The following is a 19,967-nucleotide window of genomic DNA, read 5'->3' as shown; positions in this document are numbered from 1 at the left end:
CACTTATTTTGATCTTTCGTCCACAGGACCTGAAGACCAGGGCGATTAGCATGTTAACAGAAGCTGTGCTTGATGGTAGCCAGGCCATGCGCGATCCAGTAGGAGGCAGTGTGGAGTTTCACTTCGTCCCCATCCTGAAACTGATTAGTACGCTGCTCATTATGGGCATCTTCAACGACGAGGACACCAAGCACATCCTCAAGATGATCGACCCCAATGTTTTCAGGGGAAAGGAAGAGGGGGAGGAGGAGGGAGAGAAAGCTGAGGAGGGTGGAGCTGCTGGAGGAGAAGGTGAGAAGGCAAAGGAGGAGGATGTGGATGAAGAGGCTGAACTCGAGGACGAAGGGGTCGGCGAGGAGGACGAGGAGCTGAAAGACGAAGAGAAAGCTGAACATGAGGGCGCAGAGGAAGGAGAAGAGGGCGAGAAGGAGGGCAAGGCCTTAGTACAAAAAGTTGATGGAGAGAAGGCAGAGGAGGAGAAGGAGGCGGAGGCAGTGGAGGCAGAAGCAAAAGAAGAGGAGGAGGGTCTGGATGAAGGATTACTACAGATGAAGCTGCCAGAGTCCGTCAAACTGCAGGTCACTCTCCATTTATACAGTTTAATTTGATATTTACTTTACAGAATTCACATCCTTAAATATCAAACTATATATTTTAAACTCGTGTTTCTGTCTTCTCTCAGATGTGCACTCTGCTGCAGTACTTCTGCGACTGCGAGCTGCGACACAGAGTTGAAGCCATTGTGGCTTATTCAGACCAGTTCGTCCAAGATGTCCAGGGAAACCAGCGTATTCGTTATAACCTGCTGATGAGAGCCTTCACCATGTCGGCTGCTGAGACCGCACGCAGGACCCGCGAATTCCGCTCTCCCCCACAAGACCAGGTCAGAATTATACTCATTATTTTTTACTAGTAACCCTCTTCAGAATTAGCAATTATGTCAACCCTCATGTCTTTTGAAAGTGAGAACTGAATTGATAAGGACAGAGGAACAGTTTTTGGGATATCTCACATTTATCATGGAGAAAACGCTTTGTGTAAAACCTGCTGTGTTCCTCCTCTTCAAGGTTCTTTTGCTGACCAACTTTAAACACGGTCCAGAGATTGAGGATTGTCCAGTACCGGAGGAGGTGCGAGACACTTTGGGAGAGTTCCACAACGACCTCCTGCTTCACTGCGGTGAGACATTCTTTATGGATCTGGTGGATTTTTATAATATACAGATGTGAATATTCAAGTTTTATTGTACATTTGTGATTTTAAGGCAGTGTTCCCATTGCACACATATAGGAATACATATTGAGGAGGAGGCAGAAGAGGAGGAGGTGGACACATCACTGAGCGGCCGACTCCTCAGTCTGGTGGACAAGATCAGGAGCCTGCGCAAGAAGAAGGAGGAGGAACAGCCAGAGGCTGATGAGGATTCAAAACCTGGTGAGATTAACAACCAATTTATCTGTGAACTTGATTTGTCAAGCATGCACATTCCATGTTACAGATATAAGTATTCTTTATCCAGCATAAAATAATAAGTGAACTGATTTTGAAGAATAAGTCAAATGTAAAGCTGCAATATTCATAAAAAAAAGATATTCTCTGACTGTACAGAGCTTATAAAACAGATGCTTCTGTCTAAAACATATGCAAAACCGATCCTTTATAAATTTAAAGATTAATATAATTGATGAAACTCTTTTTTTGTGCTTTACCAAGGCACCCTTCAGGAACTGATCTCCCACACCATGATCCACTGGGCCCAGGAGTCGTTCATCCAGAACCCGGAGCTGGTGCGTCTGATGTTCAGTCTGCTCCACCGGCAGTACGACGGCCTGGGCGAGCTGATCCGAGCGCTGCCCAAAGCCTACGCCATCAACGCCGTGTCCGTCCAGGACACCATGGATCTGCTGGAGTGTTTGGGGCAGATTCGCTCGCTGCTCATCGTCCAGATGGGACCAGAGGAAGAGCGGCTCATGATCCAGAGCATCGGGTCAGTGTGTGGGTGGAGCTGTGCATGCTGTAGATAAAAATACATGAGGGATGTGATGTTGATATTCTATTATCCTGTCAATTATAGATTTTTTATTATTATGCTCAATTTAATTCATCTGTAATTGTTGTCTAATGTTATCTGAAACACATTTCCAGGAACATCATGAACAACAAGGTGTTCTACCAGCACCCTAATCTGATGAGAGCTCTCGGGATGCACGAGACCGTCATGGAGGTGATGGTCAACGTGTTGGGAGGAGGAGGAGACTCGAAGGTGACTCACAGGATTCTGTTTGTTTAGTTTATTCAGTCCAATCACTCCAATTGACTTCATTGTTAAGTCTTCCCCAGTGCACAGTACTAATGTACGTGTGTTTACTTTTTCCTCTCCAGGAGATTCGATTTCCTCAAATGGTGACGAACTGCTGTCGGTTCCTGTGTTACTTCTGTCGTATCAGCCGACAGAACCAGCGCTCCATGTTCGACCATCTCAGCTACCTTCTACAGAACAGCGGCATTGGCCTGGGTCAGTATCAGCCAAATATCTTCATTCTGTATATTTATTTTTGCCCTTACAGCATGAAAACCCCCCTTTGTTTATTTTCCGTGTGCAGGTATGCGCGGGTCCACACCTCTGGATGTGGCGGCTGCTTCCTGCATCGACAACAACGAGCTGGCCTTGGCTTTGCAAGAGCAGGACCTGGAAATGGTTTGTGAACATTTCAAATGTCAAGACAGAAAAAAGCCACGAGCGAGTCGAGTTAACTCTTTATCTTCTAACCTCTGCTGGTGATGTAGGTGGTGACATACTTGGCGGGCTGCGGACTGCAGATGTGTCCAATGCTCCTGTCTAAGGGATACCCGGACATTGGCTGGAACCCCGGTGGAGGAGAGCGATACCTGGATTTCCTCCGCTTTGCTGTCTTTGTCAATGGTCAGCCCCGGCTTCAAATGAGCTTCATTAGTAACGACCTGTGAGCAACGTTTTCTAACATTTGCACTCCTCGCAGGAGAGAGCGTGGAGGAGAACGCCAACGTTGTGGTGCGTCTGCTTATCCGTCGCCCCGAGTGCTTCGGCCCGGCCCTGAGAGGAGAGGGGGGCAACGGTCTGCTGGCCGCCATGGAGGAGGCCATCAAGATCTCAGAGGATCCAGCAAGGGACGGACCGACTGTCAAGAAAGACAGACGCTTCATGTAAGTGACGGTGGAGAAGGTTTGACACATCACACCCACTGTGAACTGTCCATGTCCAAGTTTCTGGGAGCTCACAGGTAGAGTAAAAGATGTTTTCTTGATTGGCAGGTTCGGTGGTGAGGAGCAGCATGAGGAGAACCGCTTGCATTTGGGAAACGCCATCATGTCCTTCTACTCGGCCCTTATTGATCTGCTTGGCCGCTGCGCCCCCGAGATGCATGTGAGTGGAATATGGCTTTTTCACACCATTAATTTCTCTGGAGCCTCCAGCAGCAGAGGTCACGGAGGTTGCTGATGAGCAGGGGTGAGTTTACAGTATGTCGTAAATGTTTATATCTGCAGCTGATCCAAGCAGGAAAGGGTGAAGCTCTAAGAATCAGGGCCATCCTGAGATCTCTGGTGCCCATAGAGGATCTGGTGGGAGTCATCAGCTTGGCTGTGCAGATTCCTGCCTATGGCAAAGGTTAGATACAACGTTGAGATCATGTATGAACATCTGAAAATGTTTCGGCATTCTCCTGCATATTTAAATTTGTCTGTCCAAACCACAGATGGACAGATTATTGAGCCCAAGATGTCCGCCAGCTTTGTGCCTGACCACAAGGCGTCCATGGTGCTGTTCCTCGACAGAGTGTACGGCATCGATAACCAGGACTTCTTGCTTCACGTTCTGGAGGTTGGCTTCCTGCCGGACATGAGAGCGGCAGCTTCTCTGGACACGGTGAGCAGGGAACGACACAGACGTCAAGTAAAACAGACTTCTGTCATCTCCTGCAATTAGTGTAAAGAGTTTATCTGTCTTCTTCTCTGGATGTAGTTGGCGTTCAGTACAACCGAAATGGCCTTGGCGCTGAACCGCTACCTCTGTTCAGCCGTTCTGCCTCTGCTCACCAAGTGCGCCCCGTTGTTCGCCGGGACGGACCACCGGGCCATCATGATCGACTCCATGCTCCACACCATCTACCGTCTGTCTCGTGGCCGAGCCCTGACCAAGGCTCAGAGGGACGTCATCGAGGAGTGCCTCATGTCGCTCTGCAAGTCAGTGACCAAACCAATCTCCTCCTACATCTTATCTCTTTGTCACGAGAAAGATCAAACGAGAATCGCGTGAGAGACACAGAAAACAAAACAGTTTTATAATTTCTCACTCACAGGTACCTCCGGCCCTCCATGCTGCAGCATCTGCTCAGACGGCTGGTGTTTGACGTGCCCATCCTCAATGAATATGCCAAGATGCCTCTCAAGGTTTGCTTCTATTCGTTTGATATTTCGTACATTTTACAACAATAGAAAATGAAACAGAATAGAAAAGTATGTCAACAGTAAAAATAGATGCTATCAGTTTAAATATTATGGCATATTATGGGTAGTAGAGGTGAGATTATGCCCCAAAAATTATATTCTGATTTAATTACTCACTTCTGTCCTTTTGTCATTTCAGCTGCTGACCAATCACTATGAGCGCTGTTGGAAGTATTACTGCTTGCCTAACGGATGGGCTAATTTCGGGGTGACCTCGGAGGAAGAGCTGCATCTCTCTCGTAAACTCTTCTGGGGAATCTTTGAATCTCTGGCACACAAGGTGAGTGATGCTCCGAAGGTCTCATCATCTCGGTTAAAGCTCAGGCCGTTTGTTAAAGCGACTCCTCCGATGTTTTCTGACTCTAGAAATATGACGCCGAGCTGTTCAAGATCGCCATGCCCTGCCTCTGTGCGATAGCTGGAGCCATCCCCCCCGACTACGTGGACGCCACCTACTCCTCTCACGTGGAGAAAAAGGCCTCTGTGGACGCTGAGGGCAACTTTGATCCCAAACCAGTGGAGACCACCAAGTGAGATCATGGTCCAGTATCAGTCCAGTACAACAGGAACATACAGAAACACAACGAGAAACCTCATTATAATAGTCTTTAATGCACAATATACCATAATTAATGCTTTTTGAAGATTGTTTTTAGGTTTTGTAAATTATGAGCAACTTGTTAGTGATCATGAAATATTTGAACAATTTATTTAACAGTTAATAGTGAAATATTGTCAGTTTAGATACAGATAGGCTTTAGTGTCCTAAGCACTTGTAGGGAATAATTATTTTTTATCTTTTAACGTTACCACAAGCTGATAAAGATATTTAAAGTATAAGTTATAATATGTCACAATTCTAAAGTGTCTAAACATAACTGGACCTTATATATTTTGTTGATTTGTGTATTTACATTATCTAAAAATGTTTCCAACAATGTTCAAACCAATAGAAATCCCCAGATTTATTCTGTTTTATTTTACTTTGGTCGCCTTTTCATTGCAACCTGGTCTTGTGTGATTGCTTTGAGGGAGAGACCCCCCGGCAGCCGAGGTTGCCCTTTGTATGTTTACCAGTTTGCAGTGTTAACTGGGAGAAAATGTCTCCACAGCACCATCATCCCCGAGAGGCTGGATACCTTCGTCAACAAGTATGCGGAGCACACTCACGACAAATGGGCCTTTGAAAAGGTCAGTTGTAAACGACGTCCATGTTTTTTTTTCTGATTTGATATCGTCAGCGTTGTTTGATGATTGTCTCAATTGTTAAATCAATTTTTCAGATCCAGAACAACTGGACCTACGGAGAGTTGTTAGATGACAACGCCAAGACTCACCCGATGCTCCGGCCGTACAAAACCTTCTCTGAAAAGGTCATTATCACTCATCCCCTTAAACAGAGCTATAATTGCACACTGTAAACTGTAACTAAGCTCTTTTTATTTTTATTTTTCATTTTTATTCAGCCTGAATGTATTGTTAACCTTTAAATCCCTTTCTCTCCGTTTCTCAGGACAAGGAGATCTATCGTTGGCCCATCAAAGAATCCGTCAAAGCCATGCTGGCCTGGGAGTGGACCCTGGAGAAAGCTTGGGATGGCGAGGCAGAGGCGGAGAAGAAGCCCACCACACGCAAGATCTCCCAGACTGCTCAGGTACAAGAGAGAGGAGGGAATTCTCGTTTTTGAGAAATCCTGCTGCCTCGGTCCCGAGTTCTGAGAACCTCCTGGAGTCATTCAGAGATCCTCAAGCCTCACACGGAGAGTAACTGTTCCCCTGTGTTTTCTGTCTTCAGGCCACTTATGATCCCAGTCATGGCTACAACCCTCAACCAGTAGACATCACAGCGATGGCCCTGTCCAGGGAGTTGCAGGTATGTGTCCTTCTCTCACTAATCTGTGCTCATTATTCAGGAACGTGACCGATGGATTCTCTCACCCTCTCTGTGCAGTCTATGTCTGAACAGCTGGCTGAGAACTATCACAACACCTGGGGCAGGAAGAAGAAGTTAGAGCTGCAGGCCAAAGGTGAGAGGTTCTCTCTACTCCACACCGGTGCATGTTGACAGCCTGCAGGCTTTTGAAAAACGATTTGTGCTCCTGTCAGGCGGCGCCAGCCATCCACTGCTCGTTCCGTACGACACTCTGACGGCTAAGGAGAAGGCCCGGGACAGAGAGAAGGCCCAGGACATGCTCAAGTTCCTCCAGCTCAATGGATACGCTGTGACGAGGTAGGTGGGACATTTCAACATCCCAGATTCAGTTTAGACGGATTTGTGCTGCCTCTGAACTTCAAACTTTGTGTCCAACCATTTCAATAACTTTCTGAAAACGACAAGTTGATATTCACACCGACTTCACAGCTTGATTGGCCACTTTTACAAATGTGAGAGAGGAGAGCAGGTCGGCCTCTCACGTCACCATCCACTGAACTAAAAACATTTAATTTTTTAGAGACCATATATCGCCCACAGTTCTGATTATCTGTTTATTTATTCATTTTTCTCCATCATCTCTCCATCCCAGGGGCATGAAGGACATGGAGCAAGACATTTCCTCCATCGAGAAGCGTTTCGCTTACGGTTTCCTCCAGAAGCTTCTGAAGTGGATGGACATCGCGCAGGAGTTCATTGCTCATCTCGGTACTGTGGTTTGAGAAAGACAAAGGCTTCTCGTGGCCAAACGTACTCCAGGGTGGCAGAATGCACCATTTGAATAAGAGGTGACGTTTCTTTTCGTTCACAGAGGCTGTGGTCAGCAGTGGTAGAGTGGAGAAGTCACCCCATGAACAGGAGATCAAATTCTTTGCTAAGGTGAGATACCCGATGTGTCGTTGGGTTTTATTCTTGCTTTCAGAGGACATGGGTTGTGACATGAACCTGCTTGGGTCCATTTTTGCAAACCCACACTCGCACACACACCCACAAAGCTCTGTACTGCACACATCAAAATGGGTGATGGCCTCTTTGTCCTCCTGGTGGTCGTTGAGTTGTGATCTTGGAAAATGGAAGTCGAAGGTGTTGACATAGGCTTCCGCAATAAAACAAATTATTGCCGCTGATCAGGCTTCATATGAGCTAATTTAGATGTTAAAGTTATTATTTTAAATTCTAACTTCTCCCAAACAAGTCTGTCCTTTAGTTCTCACCTGCTGCCTGCCACCATCTTTACCCACACTTATACATTTATATAAATATATTTTCTACCCATTACACAGCTTTGTGGAGGATGCCTGACCTGGTGCGGGACTCGTATCAAAGTAATGCTTTTTTGTTTGTTTTTATTGGATTAACATTACAGATTCTATTACCGCTGATAAATCAGTACTACAAGAACCACTGCCTGTACTTCCTCTCCACGCCTGCGAAGGTCCTGGGCAGTGGAGGCCACTCCTCCAATAAGGAGAAGGAGATGATTGCGAGGTAAGTGCAATGAACGTTGATTTCAGAAGAATCGTGTGACTTCACCGTGTCCCTCTCCCTCAGTGCAGTACTCTCATGTGTCAGTGTCCGTCCTCTCCCTCCTCCACGTCTCTCCATCTCTCTCCTGTTGTGGAAATATCCTTCATTTCCCCGTGACCTCCCTTTTGCTTTCTGTGTCACTTCAAACATCTTTCCTTCCCTGTTATCTCCCCCCCCCTCTCTCTCTCCCTCCCTTTTTCCTCTTTTCTCCTCTGACCTCAGTATCTTCTGTAAGTTGGCTGCTTTGGTGAGACACAGAGTTTCTCTTTTTGGTAAGGAACCTGCATGGTGGCGTTACGCCCTGTCACCATCTCTGTCCCTCTCCATCTGTCTTACTCTTCAGTTTCCTTCTTTCTTCCTCCAGATCTTCATCCTCCTTTCCACCCTCTCATTCACGTACTAATCAGCGTCGTATCACAGATTTATTTCATCTCTCTCTCTCTCCTCGTCACTGAATCTCCACGTCTAACGCTTCTCTCTCTCTCCAGCTCAGCTTCTGCTTGGCCTTGTTGTATTTCTGCGATCGGGTGTTTTTAAAAAGCGTCTTTGGTCTTGAATTCAGATTGTTACTCACAAACTGGGAGTGATTTGAGCATGAATGTCTGCAGTGGTGTCGGGTATCTACAGATTTGTATTGTGTTGTTTACGTGATGCGTCCTCAGCCTGGCTTATACGAAGCACTACATGCTCTTCATTCTCCGTCCCCCTCTCACCACCCTGTGTTTTTGAATAGTCAGACACTCTTATGTATCCTGTGGTCACAAGACACTGGCAAGCACGTAACACTGAGTCTGTGCCCTTTAGCTTGACCAGTATGAAGGTCAAAGTGCACCACTGTAACTGTAACATTGTGCTTTGGTCAATTTCAAGCTGGAAAAATGTGTTATTGGGCTTTTTACAGAAAATATAGCCCCTGGTTCAACTATACTATAAGTACCTGTTTGAGATGCCTCAGTTATGTAACATACATCTTGTGTGATTTGTGAAAGTAGATGGTTTTCATGTGATTTTGTTTTTTTGTCATGTCTTCTAACACATTCGACGGTAACTGTTTGTTTTCTGCTTTTTAAAGTTGCTTCTCAGTAATTTTTTTTTAAAGAACACGTCTTTGTTGTGCTGTTTTCAGGAACGGATGCGGGCGCCGTGGTGAACTGTCTGCACATCCTCTCACGATCGCTGGACGCCAGGTACCTCACCGTCCTTCCACATCCCCCCGTCACTTCCCCAAAGCAGACACAACTTATAGAAATAAAATTCTGACGTTAGCCGTCTTTTATTTAACTTTTTCTCTTGTGTCTGACCTTTTTAAGGACTGTGATGAAATCGGGCCCTGAGATCGTGAAGGCCGGTCTGCGTCAGTTCTTTGAGAGCGCTGCAGACGACATAGAGAAGATGGTGGAGAACCTAAAACTGGGCAAAGTGTCCAGTAGAAACCAGGTCAGAGACGCAGCCGTACAGCTTTGATTTTAATCCGTCGTTTTAATTTTTCACTTATACCTGTGTTTTCCTGTTTGTTCCTGTAGGTTAAAGGTGTGTCCCAGAACATCAACTACACCACCAACGCTCTGCTGCCGGTCCTCACGTCGCTGTTCGACCACATCGCCCAGCACCAGTTCGGAGATGACGTCATGAGTGAGTGAAGTGCTTCTCTCTCCTTCATCTTTTGACCGACTCAAAGCTAATGCAACAACCTCTCTTCTCCTCATCCTCAGTGGACGACTTGCAGATATCCTGCTATCGTTTAATGTGCAGTATCTACTCTCTGGGCACAGTGAAGACTCCACATGCAGAGAAGTGAGTAAAGACCAATCTGTCCTCAGAGGAATCCAGAGGCAAAGCTTTTAACAGGAAAACAGTCAATGAGTTCTTTCAAAGAACGATTGTGCATTGATTTGAATTTGATTTTACATGGATTTGATGGTGTTTTTCTCCTGTAAAGGCAGCGACCAGCTCTTGGCGAGTGTTTGGCCCATTTAGCAGCTGCAATGCCCGTCGCCTTCCTTGAGCCTGAACTCAATGAGTTCAACACGTTCTCTGTTTACACCACTAAGACGCCCCGAGAGCGAAACAGTGGGTTTTACTATCTTCTACCATTTTATTTTACATGTGTGACATTATAAGAATCGTTTTCTTATATTTAAAACTCACTTTTCTCCCTCCTCAAGTTCTGGGTCTTCCCAGCCAAGTGGAGGAGCTGTGCACCGACATCCCCGGGCTGGAGATCCTGATGAAGGAAATCAACGACCTCTCTGAGTCCGGCGCTCGCTACACAGAAATGCCCCATGTGATCGAGATCACGCTGCCAATGCTGTGTAACTATCTCCCCCGCTGGTGGGAGAGGGGCCTGGAGAACTTCCCCGAGCAGGACGGCCAGCTCTGCACCTCTGTCACCTCCGAGCAGCTCAACCAGCTGCTGGGAAGCATTATGAAGATTGTGGTTAACAACCTGGGTATCGATGAGGCCTCCTGGATGAAGAGATTGGCAGGTGAGCGATAGGACAGAAGAAGGCTCACAGGTTATGTCCGACATTCTCACATTCTGTGTATCTAATATTTGGAGACTCTGAACCTTCTTACAACCTCTGAACCGACTGTCGCCTCCTGTCTATCGTCCAGTGTTCGCCCAGCCCATCGTCAGCAGGGCCAAACCAGAGATGCTGAAGTCTCACTTCATTCCCACCATGGAGAAGCTGAAGAAGCGTTCAGGGAAAGTAGTGGCTGAGGAGGATCAGCTGCGGATGGAGGGCAAGATCGAGGTGGACAGTGAGAATGGGACCATCCGGGATGAGTTTGCTGTGCTGTGTCGGGACCTGTACGCTCTGTACCCGCTGCTCATCCGCTACGTGGACAACAACAGGTAGTGATTCTAAAAGGTTTCAAACTTTAAAAAAGCAGTGACTGTTCTGAGTGATTTACAATCAGTGAGTTCGATGGACACCAACTTATTCAAGCACGACCATCTATGACAGTGAAATGAGGAGTTAACATAAAGTCTTTGTTTTATAAAGATAAAGTTTAAAGATAATTCCGTTCCCATCTGTCATAAGCCTTCTCAGCCTCTCAGGATATACATACTACATTTTAATTTTGTGTTTGCAAACAGAAAGTAAAATGCTTGTGTCTGCAGAGCGAGGTGGCTGACGTGTCCAGATCCAGATGCAGAGGAACTGTTCAGGATGGTGGGAGAGGTCTTCATCTTCTGGTCCAAATCTCACGTGAGTTTCCTGCTGTCCATGCTCGTCTCTGGTTTTCTGTTTTTGTTATTTTCACGTCGCCGTTCTCCTACATTTTCCCTCGTGTTTCTTTATTCCAGAACTTCAAGAGGGAGGAGCAGAACTTCGTGGTGATGAACGAGATCAACAACATGTCCTTCCTGACCGCTGACAGTAAGAGCAAGATGAGCAAGGTGAGAGTGGACCAGCGCACAAACGTCCAAGTTAAAACATGGCTTCATACTTATTAAGAGGTTTTTATTCACTTACTAGAGCTGTAACTCATTAAGAAACTAAACTCCAATAATAATATTTCACTAACACCATCCATTTCCAGCAGGGAAAGATTCAACCCCTCTTGATTTATTATTTCCTCTCTTTCCCTTAAGTTGCTATGGATAAGAATGTCAGGTATAATGCAAATAGTAATACTATTGTTATAGATATTAAGAATTTTACAGTAATAGGCCATTACATAAATAATAAATCCTTTTCCAGGACAATGTAAGTGGCAGATTACGTAGCGTTCAGGCAGTGGTAGGAGTGTCGCTAACTGTGTTCTCTCCTTATATCCTGTGTCGGTGTTGGACGCTGGGCCACTAGCCCGGAGATGGAGAGGTTAGACTGTGTTTGTGCACGAGCGCTGTGCTGACCGCATGGCACCCTGAGTTAGGGAGGCGTTTCATCAAGCTCTCCCACCGACTGCCGCTGCTCTTACACACAGGCCCCAGTCACACACACACACACATGCACATGCACACACATGCACACACACACACACACACACAACTACAGGGTAATGAAGGTCGAAGGAAACATTGTGTCACGTAGGTTTGGTTGAAAAAGCTTTTGTTAGGAACGTGTCGTGTGAGTGGGACATATCTGCGATGAGTAATACTGAGTGTGTGTGTTTGTGTGTGTGTGTGTATTAGAGATGTGTCTTTATATGCTTTTATGTGTGTTTGTACGTGTGTGAGTAGGGGTCCGGAGCGGCTTGATGAAAGGTCCTTGCTGTAGGTTGTAGTGGCCTGAAAGGACTCATGGCGCTCGGTTGAGCATCTCGCCGAGCGCCATCACTCTGTTTCTGTTTGATTGATGAACACTTTGCCTTTAGATGGTCCCGGTCGGATACAGCCGCGGAGCTACTGTTTCCATCTGTGGTTTGGAAATGTTGTCGTATGACGCTTGGATTTTTTCTGTCGTGGTAAAGATTCCTGCGCTGGGGGGGGGACTCTTCTCTTTACAACCCTAAAAAAAGTCACATCATCCCCTTTTACCGCTGCCTTTAGCTCTGCTTGTCCCGTCTGTAGCACACGTAGCTGAGGCGAGCTCCACATCACCAGGAGGCTGTCATCATATTTACTAACTGGACTCCATGTCTAATTCATTGACACCATTAAATTGTTAAAATCATTCAGTATCTAATCAGTGTTTGATGTTTTCTTTTTTTATTTACCTGGTCGCTGTAAGAGGAATAAGAAAAACCTCCTCTCCGTGGCGATCAGCCGAGCATTACTGAAGAGAGTTTCTGTTGACTGATCATCACGACGCCTCTCTCTGCCCACACACACACACACACACACACACACACACACACACACACACACACACACACACACACACACACACACACACACACACACACACACACACACACACACACACACACACACACACACACACACACACACACACACACACTGGGGGCAGAGTGGGCGCGGTGAGGCCAGACAACAGTCGGTAATGAGCCCTGGCCGCCTCAGGACAGGAGAGTGTGAGAAGAGCTCCAGGGCGACGGAGCTGACCCCATAGACTTGTGCTGCTGTGTATGCTGGACAGGATGTGCCCCTGTGCTACTGGCCACCGCTCTACTAACAGTGAGGCTGCGATGTGTGCGAAGACTGTAGCAATAAAAACTTGGAAAACCACAGGTTGAGGTTTCCAAGGAACTGTAGTTGTTGGTCTGTCGTCATCTGAGGTGCAGTTATTTTTGCTTAGCTGTTGATTCAGTGTCTCAGCATGTTATTGCATTAAAATGTCCTTTTTAAGTAGTTTTTTCTTCACCCCCTCTTTGTTGAAGATCCTCAAAAGCCTCTAGGGGTCCTAAGATATTTTCTGAAAAGATGTGTGAGGCTGTGAATGGAGCTTCTCTTTCTTCCTCTAGTCCGGCGGCTCGGAGCAGGAGCGCACAAAGAAGAAGCGTCGGGGGGATCGCTACTCGGTGCAGACCTCCCTTATTGTCGCAGCTCTGAAGAAGTTGCTTCCCATCGGACTGAACATGTGCTCTCCTGCCGACCAGGAGCTCATCAACCTCGCGAAGATCAGATACTCTCTGGTACTGTGATGCGTTTTGAGGCCAACCCATTGACCACACTGGGTCCAGATAGATTGTTATAGTATATTGATATATAATAGAATTTGTTAAGTGTGAAAGTCAATTCAGCTTGTTTGTCATTAATGAAAAAGACCATTATGTGAATCTTGTGGTTTTGTACTTGTAGAAAGACACAGATGAAGAGGTGAGAGAGTTCCTGCACAACAACCTGCATCTTCAGGGCAAGGTGAGTAGATCTTTTGATTGTTTTACAGGTTAAAAACACAAATTCCCCTGATAATATCTTTACATGGGTTATGCATACATGTATGTGTCCCTCTGTCCATCAGGTGGAGGACCCTGCCATGCGCTGGCAGATGTCTCTCTACAAGGAAATGTCTGGAAAGGCTGAAGATGCAGAGGACCCTGAGAAGGTGGTCAAACGGGTTCAGGAGGTGTCTGCTGTCCTGTACCACATTGAGGTGGTGAGTGTAGACACAAACACAAGTCAACACAAGTGACATACAAATACAAGGTGTTGCAGCGTAATTAGGAGAGAAGCTGTGGACATATTCTGAGCAGGGATTTGTTGTGCTGATATCTTCTCCTTTCTTCAGACGGAGCATCCCTTCAAGTCAAAGAAGATGGTTTGGCACAAGCTGCTGTCCAAACAGCGCCGCAGGGCGGTGGTGGCCTGTTTCAGGATGACGCCGCTCTACAACATCCCCAAGTAATCGTTTTCTTCTTTCTCTTCAAAAACAATATGTAATAGAGTCTGAAGAGTTTACATGAGCCATCACTTATTATGTCGATCGGCTTCTCGTCTCACAGGCACAGAGCAACCAACATGTTTTTGGATGCATACAAGCGCAACTGGTTAGAGACCGAGGGTTACTCGTTTGAGGACAAGATGATTGACGACTTATCAGTGAGTCCTCCTTGCTTTATTTCAATGTACAATTGATTTTGACGGCCCCTCGGCTTTTTATCCCAATTCATGTCATCTCTAACAATTAGAAAGCCTTGGAGGAAGAGGAGGAAGAGGAGGAGGAGACAGAGACAAAGCCCGACCCCCTTCATCAGCTGATTCTTCATTTCAGCCGCACGGCTCTGACGGAAAAGACGTAAGAGCCACTCGCAGCTCCGTCCGCGGCGCAGCCCTGTGACCTGTTCTCCGGCGAGACTCGTTGATTCCTGTGTTTTATGTCGTCTCGTTACAGAAAACTTGACGTCGACCATCTCTATATGTCATATGCTGATATTATGGCAAAGGTAAGACGATCATCTCATCCCTTCTCTGTCCCTTCGTGCAAACATTACGCTTTGTTTATTACGCAAAACTTTGTGAGACTATGAAATGTCCTCGCCCTCAGTCCCTGACTTTGTGTCGTCTCCCTGCAGAGCTGCCACATTGGTGAGGAGGACGAAGGGGGAGAACAGGAAGGGGAGGAGGCAGCCTTTGAGGTGCAACAGACAGAGATGGTATGGGGGGACCAGGGGAAGGGGCACAGGGGAGTCAGCGGAGAAGCAGCTCCCGACACGAGTGACCACACCACTCTATCACACTCGGCACACCCCCCCACCACCATCAGATCTTTGCCACGACATTTCTCTTTCTCTCTCTCTTCCTGGCTTTTCCTCGTTCACTCACACCACTTGTCTCCTTCCTGCTCTGGTGGACTGACCTGTGCATGCCTTTGCTGGACTCCGCCCCACCAGTCCACTCAGCGTTTCGGACTCGAATTTGTTCTAGTCTCTAAAATTGCATGACTTGAGTGCAGAGAGATGGTGCAGCTAAAGACAACAAAATGAAAAACACCAGGTCAAAACAAACCACTGATGTTTGGGTCGCTGTTTGATTTCGGAATCACAATTTCCAATCCTGATTTCCCAGCATCATTTAATCTTTATCTGTTACAGCAGCAGTTCAATAAATAGACGTATATTGAGGTTTTGGCTGTTTACCCAAGAAAGTTTTTGTTTCGCTTTCTTTAACATGTGGAGATATGAGCAGAGGGAGGCTTCCCCCCCGAGCATCTTTACAGTTCTTAAGAGTTTTCAAAAGTAAAATATATTATCGCAGCAGTTATTTGTCCAAAAACATGTTCAAACATCCAAACATTACTTTTTTAGCTGTGTTTCTTAACTATCATGAAGCATTTATGCAGCCAGACATTAAATATGGAGTGAGAGCTCAGTAGTAAATCAACTCCTTAGTCTGATTAGTTATTTGAATGAAGATCTAAATGGTTTGTTTTGCTCAAAGTCCAGGTTTGGACACTGTGATGTTGCAGCTATAGATCCACGGCTTTTTCCTGGAGGGCAGCATCACCCGTCTGCACGGCAGGAATCTCTCCAGGGAGTTTGGTGTTTTTATTTTTTATAACCAATTGAAGATTATTACTATTTCTTTTTTTTTTTTTTGCACAGAAATGTGATGCTGCCACCCAAGACCGAACTGAGAAAGCTATACTTTGGGAAACTTTGATAATCGGGGTTTCTTTAACAGTAGAACCAGCTCTCTTGTGCTGACCTAATGCATCTGTGATCGGACCTGCACCCCCCCTTCCTTGACTTACACCCCCCTCCTGTACTCACCTTGCTAATCGGGCCGCGTTTCACTGTATTCGCCTGATAACAACTGACAAGTAACTGACTTTTGTTTGTCTTTACTTTGAATCGGAGAACAAGTCTCCCTCTCTGTGCTCACGAACAGTAAAAGCCTGCACAGTCAGCCGTACATGCACCGTCCCCCACCACAAACACACACTCATGCAAGCATACGATCACACACACACACACATTCATCCAGACAAACTCACACGCAACTCTCATTTTTTCCCACTCATCCCGAAGACTGCGACCAGAGAAGAAGCTGCTCCGTAACTTTTTTAAAACACAATCAGGCTGATTGGGGAGGGGAGGGGCGGAGGGAGGGGTAGACCAGTTGTGGGTGGCTGTGGGGGGGGGGGCTCTGTGCATGGTGTGCAGTGGGTGGGTGACTTCTAACCTCTTTTGTCAACAGGATGACCGCTCGTATCACTTTTACTACGACAACTGAAACAAAGGAAATAAGTTGCACAGCAGTTAATTAGCATATTGTATTTAGTACAACGTAGTTTTACACCACACAGTTTAACTGTTTTAATAATTTAAAATCTTCATATCATATTGTATATTAACAAAAAGTAAACAATATCTTAATAAACACGATAAATAATATTACATTTTGTTAAAGTTGTTCAAACTGGAAAAAGTTTTCTAGAAAGTGTAATTCTTTTCAAGTCACATAGCAAATGTAGAACTTTAATTGTCAATATCCCCACATTGATATTTGGCTTAAAGTAAATACAAAATTATAATCTTACAGCGACTTCACAGGAGTAAATCAACTCTTAAACTCTTAAATTAAAGAATATGCAAAGTGAATTAAAGTAAATGCATTTCCCTCAGACAGGAGCCACACGACACTGTTGCAGGCAGCGTGACTGCAGCTCGTCACTATGTGGTTCTGTTGTAAGCAGTCGCATGCTGTAAGTGTTGCTCAGAAAACTACGGTTCTTCGTCAGAAGAGTGTGTGACGTGTGTGACGTGTGTGACGTGTGTGTCGTGTGTGACGTGTGTGTCGTGTGTGACGTGTGTGTCGTCCTCTGGGAAATAAATGTTTGCTGCTATCGAATGTTTGCTGCCTCGAGAAGACGTCGACCGCTGGAATAACGATCACCACTAATCCACGTCGTGTTCCAATGGAAGAGACTGTGTGCGTCCGTACACATGTGTGTGTCTGAGTATGTGTGTGTGTGTGTGTGTGTGTGAGAGTGTGGGGGGCAGTGCAGACTGTTTGCAGGGTTACAGCCGTGTCCCTCTTGCTCTCCTCCACAGGAAAAGGAGACGGAGAAACAGAGGCTTCTGTACCAGCAGTCCCGTCTACACAACCGTGGGGCTGCGGAGATGGTGCTGCAGATGATCAGTGCCTGCAAAGGTAGCTGCTAACCCCACCACCACACACACACACACACACACACACACACACACACACACACACACACACTGGCAGACAGATCAGACTCATACCGGCTAAAAACAACATTGTTCGGTCTTTATGAAGAGAAATGATGCATGTGTGTATTTGCATGTGGAGCAGGAGGTAGGATCTGATCACCACAGATACCAAGGGTGACACAGATTTGACATGCATTGCTAAAATATCATTTGTGATGGTGGAGATGATCCATGTCTGTTAAATTAAAAGTCTGCACTTGTTTCAGGCGAACCTGGAGCCATGGTTTCCTCTACTCTCAAACTGGGAATCTCCATCCTCAATGGAGGCAACAGTGACGTACAGCAGGTAAACGCAGTCTATCAGATGTGTGCTCACTTTCTAGGCAGTTATATTTCTACGTCTCACAGTCCAACCCCAGTGCGACTGATGATCCTAAATCTTTTTCCGTCTGTGTGCAGAGGATGCTGGATTATCTGAAGGATAAAAAGGACGTGGGATTCTTCCTGAGCGTTCAGGCTCTGATGCAGACCTGCAGGTTCGTGATGAACTCACAGTTTTTCACCTTTCCTGAGTTTGAATTACTTACAAGTCTTGTTTAAACTGGAAGTAGAGATCGTTAAAGTGACTGTGAGTGTTTGGTGTTGACAGCGTTTTGGATCTGAATGCGTTTGAGAGACAAAACAAGGCTGAAGGACTTGGGATGGTTTCAGAGGAAGGCACCAGTGAGTATGACGGACAGCTTCCTACTGTCACACACACATTTACACACACACACACTTCACTTGATTTTGTAGTTGTATTGTGTAGTGTGTTATTGTGTTATTGTGTGTGTCTGTGTGTGCCTGTGTGTGTCTCTGTGTGTCTGTATGTGCCTGTGTGTGCCTGGTTGCAGGTATGTTGTGTGTGTCGAGTGTTTAGAGCCGCGGCAGCATTTTGACTGATGTTTGAAACTGTTGATCGTCCACTGACAGCCATGAGATGTTTGGACTCACTCTCTTTGTCTCTCTCTCTCTCTCTCTCTCCCCCACACCTCGTTCACTTTGCCCATTTCATTTACCCCCCCCCACGTCGTCCCCACTCATCTATTTGCTGCTCTCGCGGTTCTCAGATAAGAAGCTAGAACGTGGTAAATGAAACTCTGCTGTTAAACCTTCTCTCCCTCCTCCTCCTCCTCCTCCTCCTCCTCCTCCTCCTCCTCCTCCTCCCTCTGTCTCTCTTCGCTCTCAGTCATCACCTCACTAGTCTTCTCCTTGCTGTGGACTTAATATGCATTTCATTTCACACTCAAGGAACCAGTGAAATCTGACTTTACAGTCACTTCCTCTTGTGTTACATCGTATAAAAGAAGCCAGGCGTCGATGCACATGCTGCTGAAGTTACACTCACACATTGCGTCTCTGCCCCTCTTTCCCTCGGGAAGTGATTGTAAAGTTAGACTTTTGTCCTTGAGTGTTTTCATCACAGATCTACTGTAACTCTGACAACGCAGTCAATGCCAAGGCGGTAACTCTTCCTCTCTCACAAGTAGAGCTGCGCCGACCCTGTGTCCTTCAAATGTCTGAAATGAATTGCAGTAGGAAAAATCTCTGAGCCCGGGTTCGATTCCAGCCTGTGGCCCCTTTGCTGCGTGTCGTCCCCCCATTCTCTGTCCGTCCCCTGTCCCCTTTCCCAACTAGACTCTCCCTCCGGTCCAATAAAGCCCTATTAAAGCCCCCAGTTGCTTCACCCACTACAATATCTGTTTAAAGCCACTGCATACAAATCTCAATGCGTCTTGAGACCTAGTAGTTTAATGCACGATGCTCCTACAACTACAAACTACAACTCTGTCCTATTTTCCATCTTTTTACATCATCGTCAAGCAGTTAAATCAAACTGCTTCATGTTGATGTTGCAGAAAACTGTGGAAACACCAACAGGATGTTATAATGCGATGGAGATGTGTCCACATAATGTGACTAAGGACCGAATACTCCACATGTATTAATTTGATTATTCCTTAAGTATGAAAGTATATTCAGAGTATTGTCTTTGGGTTAAAATCTAAATATCGGTGTCCATGTGAACAGTCGTTGTTCAAACCAGGTTTCAACCATCACAAGTGGACAGTGTAAGTTTGTCTGTTGACCCCTCACATTAAGATGCGTCCTGACTCTGGGTGGGTTCAGATCTGAACTCAGCCCCGACCTCTTGATCAGATCCCTCAGGACAGATGTAAATACGAGGTGTGGACGGGGGTCACATTTTCCGTAATGTGAGATGTAGTCGTGCAAAGTGATGCACTCACTCATGCCCTGTAGTCTTGTCTTTTGCTCCCATAATAACCAGTTGACTCTGTTGTATGTGGCCCTTTGCTTCCTACAGATATGTTGGATATCATTTAACCTTCGTCTCTATGGTTACACATTCCAGCCCCGACTCTTTTTGTCGTTACTTCTGAGCATGTTTGTGCATTTTTGAGAAACACGAGTTGTTTTTTTGGAACTTGTCCCGA

The 19,967-nt window shown here is 46.0% G+C and overlaps 1 protein-coding gene across 2 annotated transcripts in view; it reads left to right on the top strand.

The window, feature by feature from the left end:
* ryr1b (ryanodine receptor 1b (skeletal)) overlaps nt 1-19,967 on the top strand; it is a 59,301-nt gene that overhangs the window by 26,474 nt on the left and 12,860 nt on the right. Inside the window, exons 36-84 of one of the 2 annotated variants that reach the window (XM_035155151.2) lie at nt 27-578; nt 683-883; nt 1,068-1,179; nt 1,291-1,434; nt 1,714-1,987; nt 2,146-2,263; nt 2,383-2,515; nt 2,604-2,698; nt 2,788-2,923; nt 3,000-3,183; nt 3,292-3,403; nt 3,526-3,646; nt 3,735-3,904; nt 4,001-4,221; nt 4,338-4,428; nt 4,625-4,765; nt 4,852-5,015; nt 5,598-5,676; nt 5,769-5,858; nt 5,999-6,139; nt 6,280-6,357; nt 6,436-6,511; nt 6,591-6,714; nt 7,010-7,125; nt 7,229-7,296; nt 7,784-7,905; nt 8,167-8,216; nt 9,071-9,131; nt 9,255-9,381; nt 9,468-9,576; nt 9,657-9,738; nt 9,884-10,014; nt 10,110-10,430; nt 10,561-10,801; nt 11,072-11,159; nt 11,258-11,350; nt 11,760-11,774; nt 13,321-13,491; nt 13,658-13,717; nt 13,821-13,955; nt 14,088-14,200; nt 14,302-14,398; nt 14,488-14,594; nt 14,691-14,742; nt 14,872-14,934; nt 17,353-17,452; nt 17,739-17,818; nt 17,932-18,008; nt 18,122-18,195. In XM_035155151.2, coding sequence (XP_035011042.1) covers nt 27-578; nt 683-883; nt 1,068-1,179; nt 1,291-1,434; nt 1,714-1,987; nt 2,146-2,263; nt 2,383-2,515; nt 2,604-2,698; nt 2,788-2,923; nt 3,000-3,183; nt 3,292-3,403; nt 3,526-3,646; nt 3,735-3,904; nt 4,001-4,221; nt 4,338-4,428; nt 4,625-4,765; nt 4,852-5,015; nt 5,598-5,676; nt 5,769-5,858; nt 5,999-6,139; nt 6,280-6,357; nt 6,436-6,511; nt 6,591-6,714; nt 7,010-7,125; nt 7,229-7,296; nt 7,784-7,905; nt 8,167-8,216; nt 9,071-9,131; nt 9,255-9,381; nt 9,468-9,576; nt 9,657-9,738; nt 9,884-10,014; nt 10,110-10,430; nt 10,561-10,801; nt 11,072-11,159; nt 11,258-11,350; nt 11,760-11,774; nt 13,321-13,491; nt 13,658-13,717; nt 13,821-13,955; nt 14,088-14,200; nt 14,302-14,398; nt 14,488-14,594; nt 14,691-14,742; nt 14,872-14,934; nt 17,353-17,452; nt 17,739-17,818; nt 17,932-18,008; nt 18,122-18,195 — 6,310 coding nt within the window. Of the gene's footprint in view, nt 1-26; nt 579-682; nt 884-1,067; nt 1,180-1,290; nt 1,435-1,713; nt 1,988-2,145; nt 2,264-2,382; nt 2,516-2,603; nt 2,699-2,787; nt 2,924-2,999; nt 3,184-3,291; nt 3,404-3,525; nt 3,647-3,734; nt 3,905-4,000; nt 4,222-4,337; nt 4,429-4,624; nt 4,766-4,851; nt 5,016-5,597; nt 5,677-5,768; nt 5,859-5,998; nt 6,140-6,279; nt 6,358-6,435; nt 6,512-6,590; nt 6,715-7,009; nt 7,126-7,228; nt 7,297-7,783; nt 7,906-8,166; nt 8,217-9,070; nt 9,132-9,254; nt 9,382-9,467; nt 9,577-9,656; nt 9,739-9,883; nt 10,015-10,109; nt 10,431-10,560; nt 10,802-11,071; nt 11,160-11,257; nt 11,351-11,759; nt 11,775-13,320; nt 13,492-13,657; nt 13,718-13,820; nt 13,956-14,087; nt 14,201-14,301; nt 14,399-14,487; nt 14,595-14,690; nt 14,743-14,871; nt 14,953-17,352; nt 17,453-17,738; nt 17,819-17,931; nt 18,009-18,121; nt 18,196-19,967 lie in introns of both variants that reach the window. The other variant, XM_035155150.2, reaches the window with a different exon arrangement.

The sequence above is a fragment of the Hippoglossus stenolepis genome, chromosome 4 (assembly GCF_022539355.2).
Source record: "Hippoglossus stenolepis isolate QCI-W04-F060 chromosome 4, HSTE1.2, whole genome shotgun sequence".
Classification (NCBI taxonomy): domain Eukaryota; kingdom Metazoa; phylum Chordata; class Actinopteri; order Pleuronectiformes; family Pleuronectidae; genus Hippoglossus; species Hippoglossus stenolepis.
Note: the sequence above shows the minus strand (reverse complement) of the source record. Positions and strands in the feature narration are given on the sequence as shown.